Source organism: Ylistrum balloti, unplaced genomic scaffold (genome assembly GCF_031769215.1).
Source record: "Ylistrum balloti isolate Yb309-2 unplaced genomic scaffold, AGI_CSIRO_Ybal_v1 Utg370052, whole genome shotgun sequence".
Lineage (NCBI taxonomy): Eukaryota > Metazoa > Mollusca > Bivalvia > Pectinida > Pectinidae > Ylistrum > Ylistrum balloti.
The window spans coordinates 1,146,456-1,156,531 of NW_026782104.1; the positions used below are offsets into that span (position 1 = coordinate 1,146,456).

At 38.2% G+C, this 10,076-nt stretch overlaps 1 protein-coding gene across 1 annotated transcript; it reads right to left on the minus strand.

The window, feature by feature from the left end:
• Window positions 1-8,170: 8,170 nt before the first annotated feature.
• On the minus strand, window positions 8,171-9,265 carry LOC132549236 (serine protease 23-like). The gene has a single exon (XM_060213151.1). The coding sequence runs from the start codon at window positions 9,263-9,265 to the stop codon at window positions 8,171-8,173; it is 1,095 nt and encodes a 364-aa protein (XP_060069134.1).
• Between the last annotated feature and the right edge of the window lie 811 nt (window positions 9,266-10,076).

Below are 10,076 nucleotides of genomic sequence, written 5' to 3' on the forward strand. Positions count from 1 at the left end.
GTGAAGGAAAATTAATTTGAATAAACAGTGGATATTGGTCTCCTGAGGCCGAAGGGGCCCAATAAGGGAAACTACAGCAAATTCATTAAAATCCTACTCCTCCTTTATGGATGACTAGATTTTGCCCAATTTGCTTTGGGCCATTCTTGGGTGCAGGTAATCCATTTTGTATAAACGATTGGTCTCAAACCCCTAGGACATAATGGGCCCAATATGGTATTATTCGCGAATTCTTTAAATTCCTACTTTGGTCTGAAGCATTCTTTGGTGAAAGAATTGCTTTGGTGTAGATGGTGCATCTCAACACCCTTTGACAGGAGGGGCAAGGCCTATTATAGGGGAGATGGAACAGACTCTTTAAAACCCTACTCCTGTAGGCATGGTTGGATTTTGACTCAATTTACTTTGGAGCGTTCTTTGGTGAAAGGGAATCAATTTTTAATGACCAGTGGGTCTGGGGCCCCTTTGGCAGGAGGGACAGGACTCATTGGAGGAAATTCTTTAAATTTGATCTGAAGCAGTTTTGGTCAAAGGAAAACAATTTTTGTAAAATTAGTTTGTCTAGGGCCTAATATTAGAAATGAAGCAAATTCTTTAAACTTAAACACCTGTATGAATGATTTGTTCTGAAATTTGGCTAAAAGGGTTGGGATCCAATAGGAGAATAATTATGTTGTGTGGTGTGTGCTTGGATATTTAGAATTCCGTTTCCCTTAAGTTGTTAATGACACAGTTTCAGCCAAGTAAAGCTAACTGAGTGATACAGGCCCTATGGGCCTTTTCTTTCTATTTCCTATTTAGTACTTGATAAAATTGAATGTTGCAATAATTGTTACGTCTATTTATAGATGACGCTTTCAATGTTGCGTTGGTCAATCTCACACTGGATTATGTCTCAAACTAGAAATAAATGTTTTCTAAACTCGTTATCGTACTGACGCCACCGTCATTCCCTCGACGTATTAGAATTGCTTGTAGATATTATTTTTCTAAACTCATTATTTTCCTACCGCCACTTCATTCACATATTAGAATTTCTCAGAGATACTTTTTTAAACAATGTCAAATTGTCCCTTCCGCCATTTCCTTGACGCATTAGGATTTCTTTAAGATAATTTTCTAAACAATGTCAAATTGTCCATAGCGCCATTTCATTGATCTTTCGGAACACCCCGTCGCTCCCCGCTACGTGACTGCTGTTCTTACGTGATCTTGGTCGGAAGCCGAACTAAGCTGTGGCAGGTCGTTCATTTAATTCTCCATTACTGTCAGACACCGCCACAATATCGGTCAGGAACTATCATTATTATTTATGCGTCAAAACTCTTAATATCTTCAGAATGAAGGTTTTATATGGCAGAAAATGTACTGATTGAAAGTTACGCATGGCAATATTTGTCGTTACTAAATGTTGTACTTGGGTCGATAAAATGGTGATGCAACGCACCAAGGAACTGGTTGTATATTGTGGTAATACTAGTTGTATTTCAACATACCCCGTTCCAAACCAAAAGCACGCCATTATTTTAAAGTCAAGAAGAAATATACCGATGATGAACTTGTCAAAATGATTGAATTTCTGGCTGACAATATCTTCGTCGAGTTTGACGGAAAGATCTTCCAACCGACTTTTGGTATTTTGTTTTTTATGCCCACTTGAATTCGAAATCAAGGACATGACAGACTATTCTACCACAGCAGCATATGTTGATCTTTTCCTAAAAAGAAATTAACAGGGAATGTTTTTTATCAAGCTATATGATAAGCGTGATGAGTTCCTATTGTCAATTTGCTTCCGCAACCTACGGTGTTTACATATGCAGCTGATTTGATATAAGAGGACTTTTTTCTCAATATGTCGACAGCTAATATACAAACTCAAAACATGTTTTTACGTAACAGGAAACAGTCAATGTGCATTTTTCCTGAAATCAAAGGTCATGTTTGAGATATACAGGTATAGCAAACTGATTATGAAAAATACACCTTTACATGTAAATATCTTTATAAACTACATAACAGTTACATTAATAACAGAAAAAATGAAAATGGAGTAGATGAAAAATTGTTACTAACTCAACTTTATAGAAGAAACACATTTCTAAACACATGTCTTACAATTGATTATACTATTTTGGAAACAAATTACCTACATTTCAGCGAAATTCCAACTCGAAACGCCTTCACAACATGACCACGTGTAACCAGTAAGGAAATCTCACTTCCTGTAAAGCTAGTTTTTGGTGTGTAGACACATATTCGATACTGCCCAAATAGTAATCTCAAATGCAAATCAAATATATCATTCTGATAAAAAAAATAATAAAACCCCATATTGTCCACTTAAACATGACAAGACCAGTTTTAGCTAGGATTTATCATTTAAATTTAAACTTTATAATGGGGTAATCTAATGAACAAAAATATAACCGATGGCCACACCGAGAAACTGCGTACTGCTAATTAAAAAGATGCAAGTTGGTAACTATTAAGGGAAAATTACAGTATCATGACATTCCAATATTTAGAAATTTTAAATTTTAACTTTTGCGATAAGGAAATGGACGTATCTGCCTGATGGTTCCATTGTTGTTAACTTTGTTCTCACTTAGGAACGTGACATTGATTAGTTGGATTGTTCAACAATACGACAGGACACTATAGGTTTGTTGGTGTTGGTAACAGCATTTCTCTATTCTTATCCTGAATTGCACCTTGACGTTTCTTAGAATAACAGTGTTCGCTCAAACTTCTACTTAAGTCTTTCGTGATTTGTCCCGTTACACTAACCTAATTATAAAGGTGTAACACCCTTCTGCTAATCGGTTTGATAAAAACATATCATTGTCGGTCACACCGACACGGATTTGATTAATGAGTTTGATTGCTACGTCTTACCCTATTTTTCCTATACCAGTACGAGCGTGTTAGAGCAATGTCCATTAAGAGCTGATATATGCCGATCAATGGAGCTGTTGCCGTATTGACAAAGCTACATGCGTCATTTCACACTCATTATAGTGTCCTTATCATTTTCTTAAATTACAGATAAATTGTACCTGGTGTCACTTCCTTCCTGTCAACGGGAGATGCTACACTAAAGTACGGATTATAACTTGTTGGGCTTTAACGAGAACACATAAGGCGTGGGAGGAAGAGTCAATCATTGTAGTAGAAGGAGTGCACCACTAAACATCCGCAGTGTTGACAGTCGTGGCGATTGTAGAAGTCACGCTATGGTAGGATATCATTGGGTTTCTATCTTAGCAGGCCGCTAAAAAGTAAATCTGTGTGAACAGGGTGCCGATTGCAGGAATCGTGCTATGGTAGGATATCATTGGGTGTCTATCTTAGCAGGCCGCTAAAAAGTAGATCTGTGTGAACAGGGTGCCGATTGCAGGAATCGTGCTATGGTAGGATATTATTGGGTGTCTATCTTAGCAGGCCGCTAAGGTAAATCTGTGAGGATAGGGTGCAGGTTGTAGAAGTCACGCTATGGTAGGATATCATAGGGTAGGGTGTTTATAGTAGCAGGCCGCTAAAAAGTAGATCCATGTGGATAGATGCTGAATGTAGAAGTCACGCTATGGTATGATAACATCTTGGAGGGTGCCAATAGATCGTAGCTGGCCGCTAGGGTAGATCTTCGTGGATAGGTGCTGAATGTAGAAGTCATGCTTTGGTAGAATATCACTGGTTAAGATATACAAGCCTATCTTACGGTAGAAATTTGGTGAAAACTGTGTCCACATTAACAGGTTATCAGCAGCGTTATGCTAGAGTTTCTGTAGATATGGTGTCTATATGAGCAGTTGCCCTACGGTAGATTCTTTATGGGTAGTATGCCGTGATATGGTGGGGTTTCCGGAGGTAGTTTGTCTAACATTGAAGCACGCTATGGTAGACTAACATGACAAGTGCTTGAACAGGACCAGTGCTCGAACACTTTTAAAAATTTTGTTCTCATTTCTCAAATTCCTTTCTTTAGCGTGCATGTTGACTGTTGGGTGTATTGGATCTTTACTAACTCTAACCAAAAAAGCTCCCTCACAAGGGCGATAATCCTAATTCGAGCAGGTGATTACAACCAATTACAACGATACAGACAATAGTTTGGAAAAAACTTCGTTTCCCTAAAGGCTCAATTTCTTTGAAAAAAAGGTGTAACATTAATTGCAAAATATGTCCTTTATAGGAAAAATAATGTCATATGTGTATATAGCATATTTCACATTTAAAAAATCAGAATTAGAAATGTCAGGCAAAATGGGGCATTAAGATTATTTTGACAATTTTTAAAAGATCTTATAGATAATTTCAATGGTTTATGGTTTAAAATTTTGATGAAATACACGAAAAGATTATTAACTGTAATATTAAGCTGATCTCTGCAATCCGAGAGGAAAATATAATAATAGGCAAATTACAAATCCAAATGTCCTGATTTAGTATTTTTTAAATTGATAGGTTCAGACAAGCCAAAAAGCATGTATTCTCAAGAAACCTAAACGGATGAAGAAGAGTCCACAATCATTGATTATATCCATTTATGGTAATTTGTGGCCTTCCTGTAGACAGAAAATCCATAAAAAAGATTATGGCGGAAATTGTGTATTGGAAAGAGTCTCAAACATTCATTCTCATACTTGAAAGTCTATCAGATAAATTAATTTCAATTTTTTTTAAATGACACTCGGAGGGATGTCGGTCACCGCTGACACAGAATCATATCGATATATACTTTGATTTGCTAGATAAAGCTTTACAGGACGTCGACAAAAACCCAAGCAGAAATTTAAAATGTGATGAATCCGGGTTCTCTGGAAGACTTTCATCATTCAAATGTGAAGAATCTGTGTTCTCTGGAAGACTTTTATCATCCACGTGTGATGAATCCGGGTTGTCTGGAAGGCTTTCATCATCCAAGTGTCATAAATCTGGATTCTCTGGAAGGCTTTCATCATCCACGTGTGATGAATCTGGCTTCTCTGGAAGACTTTCATCATCCAAATGTGATGAATCTGGAGTTCTCTGGAAGGCTTTCATCATCCACGTGTGATGAATCTGGAGTTCTCTGGAAGGCTTTCATCATCCAAGTGTAATGAATCTGGGTTTTCTGGAAGACTTTCATCATCCAAATGTGAAGAATCCGGGTTCTCTGGAAGGCTTTCATTATCCAAATGTGAAGAATCCGGGTTCTCTGGAAGGCTTTCATCATCCAAATGTGATGAATCCGGGTTCTATGGAAGACTTTCATCATCCAAGTGTGATGAATCCGGGTTCTCAGGAATACTTTCATCACCCAAGAATGTTTTCACTCGAAAAAGCACAAGACATGTTATTAAACGCAGGTTACTGTTAATGGGAATTTTACTTTGTTCATTGCGATTTCAGCATCTTGGGCAACACCACCAACGACGTTTTCAAGGGAACATTAAAGATGATGTTCCAGAAACATGGATGATGGAAACCACAGACATTAGCTGTATTATTAGTGAACTGTTTCTTTGATGGACCAAGGAAATTTTCATTCCATTCCTTGAAAAGAAGCGCCCAGTTCTATCAATTTTGGACAATCATGACCTTTTTTGACAGTTGGCAAAACAAAAAACATTAATCTCCCTTTTTTCTATCAGACTTAGCACATCTTCTTGAGGCTATGGATGTTGTTTATTTTGACAACTTGAAACAAAATGTTGAGGATCCGTCTGCTGAACTCGGATTTGCGGGGCGCAAAACCCTACCACGATCGCTTTTTCCACAAGTTCTCCACCAAGCTTTAAACCTCGTTCTTCAAGCTGGTTTTATCATCTTTTTTCGATGTTGAAATGTATTCTTTTCCCAAGAGAGAGTTAAAATTCCCTCATTAAACCATAACCATACTGACCTTCCAATTTCTGCTGTGAAACATTTAAGGACAGTTCCCCGGAGCCAACCCCTTTAGATTCAACCATCCGCACATCCTTTGGGAAGGGCTAGGGAAATAAGCTTGTAAAGCAATGTATCATCATGAAAGAGTTCGCGAACGTATTTTTGGAACCTGTCGAAATTAAAAACAAAACATCAAAACAGAAAAACAAATGAAAAAGTCATCACCTCGTGAATCAATCTGAAAAATACCCCGCCACCTTCCAAACTAAAACAAGGAAGGCTCTGTTTGAAAAATGCGAAGAAACAGGGATACACAAATGGCAATTTACCATGGAGATAACGTACTCGGTCAAATATGTATGACAGATGTATATAAGTTTGGGTTGGATGTGACGGATTTGACAACAGATACCACGCCTACTTTCGACATTCCGGTCGGAGGTTGACTTTAGCATGACAGTTGATCGCTATCATCGCTATCGTTATTATACAACGTGTGTAGGCAAGAAGGATTATTAGAAAATTAGTGGACAATTAAAGTGCCATGTAAGCCTACGCTGAACGCTATACTATACAATTTGATGTGTTTGCGCAACAACAAACTATACACTGAGCGAGTCGTCTTCCGAAGTTAAACTAAACAATGATCTGTTTTTATCTCAGATGGAATATAACTGAAAATAAAATATAGATTTATACTTTTTGAGTTAGAAACATACAAACATTTCAGCATATAATCCAAACTCAAATTCAATAAAACTATGACAAGATATGAACTAAAGGGACAAGAGACTCTTGATAAAGTATCAGGAGAATAAAATCAGGTGTTCAGGAAGAGTAAGCGTCTTCTGTTTCATCGATAGCACCCGTCATATAACTCTTGGTCAATGCAAGTAAATAATGTCACGTTCTCAAATGAAAACAAGGTATACAACAAGGGAACCAACAGACAAAGTAACGAGCATCAAACACGCCCACCTTCAAGTCGCTCAAAGAGATAGAATATTTCTCAATGATATCACTGTGACGACCGTAAAACGTCTCCATAATGTTCATATACTTGCATCTTTTGAAACCCTGTGTTACGAGTTTGTCTGTCAGTTGACGTCCTCATGCATGCAAATTGTGATACATTGTGAACAGACCATTGAATATCGGATAAACTGCAACATGTAAACACCACAGGTTGGGGATGCAGGAAGGTTGCTATCTAGAAATGAAACATTCACAATAGGGAAATTAACGTCATCATGTTTAACATACAACTTGATGGAAAGCTGTTCACGTTGGTTTTGTTGTAGGAAAACATTGAAATAAGCAGCTGTTGTAGAAGAGTCTGTCGTGTCTTTTATTTCCAATTCTGGTAGGGATATACGATGGACGTGGTCAATAAATTTCTTGCTATTGTTGGGAGGTGTTCGAGCACTGATTCCTACATATGCCATTATTTTTAAGTACATGTTTTGATACGAAATATTTAGCCCTTTAAACACAGCGTAAAATTACTGAACTTTTTAACGTTTACCGGACATGTGGATGTGCCTCGAGATCACAAGACAATTTAGGAAGTGAAAACAAGAAGGCCAGCCTTTCTGATGCTATGTCTAGTGACACATCTCAAGGAAGATCTCAGCCTTCCAAGTATAAACCTCCCTATTATGATATTAACGTTATTTCAGAAAATGAACTGAAGGATGACAATGTCTGTCGTTCACTTTTGACTTGGGACATATAAAATCGTTGAACCTGTTCGGTAAATGACACTACATCAACACTTATGTAAGAGCCTCTATGTATGACGTACGAGGCGAAAAATTATTCCCACGCTCCTCATTAATGCTAGACCTTAGGATTACAGTTGTAACTAATCCCAGTTATCACTCTAGTTATAATAGTAACCATGGTTAACATAATGTGATCTTTAAATGATAAATAAACCCGATAAAGCACGTGAAGATAGCAGTGTTCTTTAATCATATTCTATAAGCACACGCGGCCCCATGGTGTTTATATGTCTTTGTCCAGTGTTTTCCTGGCTAGTTCAATTACAAATTGCCCTCTTGTTTCTGAGTAAAAACTGCTAAAACACCTATTGTCCTCCAACTTTACAGGTCCTTATCCTTGTCAGACTAGGATTATTTAAGGAATGTTTGAAAAGTCAAAATGAAGCTAGTGTCAGGAATTTATCATTTATCAGGAACAACAACTGCTAAAAACTAACTATAAAGTACCTAACTTTCTACGAATGCACTGCACGCTTATGTCACAGATGGCCGTGACCATATCCTGAGTCACATGTCTACCATATGATGGAATCACGTGATTGCTTTCGATACGTGAACGGGGGACAAACATTGTACTCGATCCCCTCCGGAAATACCAAGTCACAGATGTCTTTGATCTTGTCTGGGGTGAGCAGGGTGATATAGGTCACACGGTACCAACGGTTTGATTTTCTTAAGTCGGCCGTGTTGGACACCAAGCCTATGATTTTCCTCTCGCGCGTACGGGGGTTCTCATAGAAGAGTGTCGCTCCAGAATTGCCAACACTGGAATCACACTGACTCAACAGGACATTATTTCCGTACATGAGATGTTTCAGAGATTCTGAACATTTTGTTTTAGCCATGGATGCCGTGTCGTAATGAAACCCGAGGAAGTACAGGTCTTCATTTATAAGTCTTTGGCTCGGCACGTGCAGAGGCATGAAATCATGGCGGCCATATACGGCGAGATTTAGATGCAAGACTGCATAATCATACTTTGCACGTTTAGCACTAGCACCAGCCCTACCCCACTGTGACGGAACGCTAATGTTACTGATAAAACGCACCAGATCTCCATGGCTATGCGGTATAAAAACTTTGAGCAATCCCAGTTTCGGTTTAAAAGTGTCGCCATTGTGGACACAGTGGGCGGCCGTAAGGACGTAAGTCGGCGTGAGGAGCGTTCCGGTACAGCCGACACCACCGCCCAAAAGTCGTACGATGTTAAAGTAAGGATAATGTTTTACACGGGATGGGTCGATTGCTAATCTGTCGTCGTGACCATACACAAACACTCGCTGATGGAGCGGACTTCGTTTGTCGGCTACGCCGAAAAGAACGTTCGATTCCAACGCATTGAGCAACTGCAATCTCTTATTTGACTTTGTCCTCCTGAAAAACTCATTATTGGTCCATTCGTGTATACGCTTTTTAGGTGACTCGTGTAACTGAAAGACGCTTGATGAATTTTGCATAACATATTGGTTTAAATTCTTACTAACACTGACATTGGACAAATGTTTCCGCACGGTATCCCCGACCCCAGCGGACAACACCACAACGTGCAAGTAGAACGATAACCACAGGTACAAGAGGTAAAGATGTGAATAGGCACACTTGTAGAGCATATCAACGTATTTTCATGTAATCAAAAGGGCAGCGCGTGGTCGACGTTAAATGGACGCTTTTCAAACGTTTCTCATCAGTGTCTCCGACATGTGTGATCTTCTATATACAGTCAAGGCAGAAAGCAGGATCTATCTGAAAGACAATAAATTATATATTATCACTATTTCCATATGTAAACCAGCAGTATGGTATAACATGTTTTACATACAGCATATGACAATAAGAATATAAAATTGAAGTTAATTCTAAATGTTCTGGTCTAACATCACATACCTTATTATCAATTCCGTAGACAATATGAAACCACTCCCAGCAAAACACATTTCTAAAGGTTTTATTGTTTCTCAAGGAACGTTCATCGCAGTAGAAGTTATCAGCATGTTTTTTGTTTCTGTTTTTGTTTTTTTATTACTGTTACTTTTTATGTTAAAGACTTGAAATTTATCCGAACTATAGAAAGAGTGTTCGACAACGGTAAGGCAATGTCAGTTGTTAGAATGCTGCAAAAATCTAGGTATATCTTTTCAAAATAAATCATTTTTATTATCAACACTGAGAACGGCTTTCAAAAACAGATTGTTATTTTTATCTAGATTTTATGTCAAGAAGTTCTTGAAGGGTCGAGGAGGGGGGCGGTGGCGGCGTCTGCCAGCCATATTGTTTTTCTAATCAGACACAAACGTAAGGTACCAATAGGGACCAAAGGAATCTTATATTTCAAATTTGAGAAGGATCAAGTTAGAACTTAAAAACGTTCATTTCCAAGATGGCTACCTTTCAATCGTCAAGTTTAAAGGACGCAACTAGGGA

What these genes read in the sequence shown, in the direction of transcription:
- LOC132549236 (XM_060213151.1), bottom strand. Translation starts at nt 9,265, where the DNA reads ATGCTCTACAAGTGTGCCTATTCACATCTTTACCTCTTGTACCTGTGG.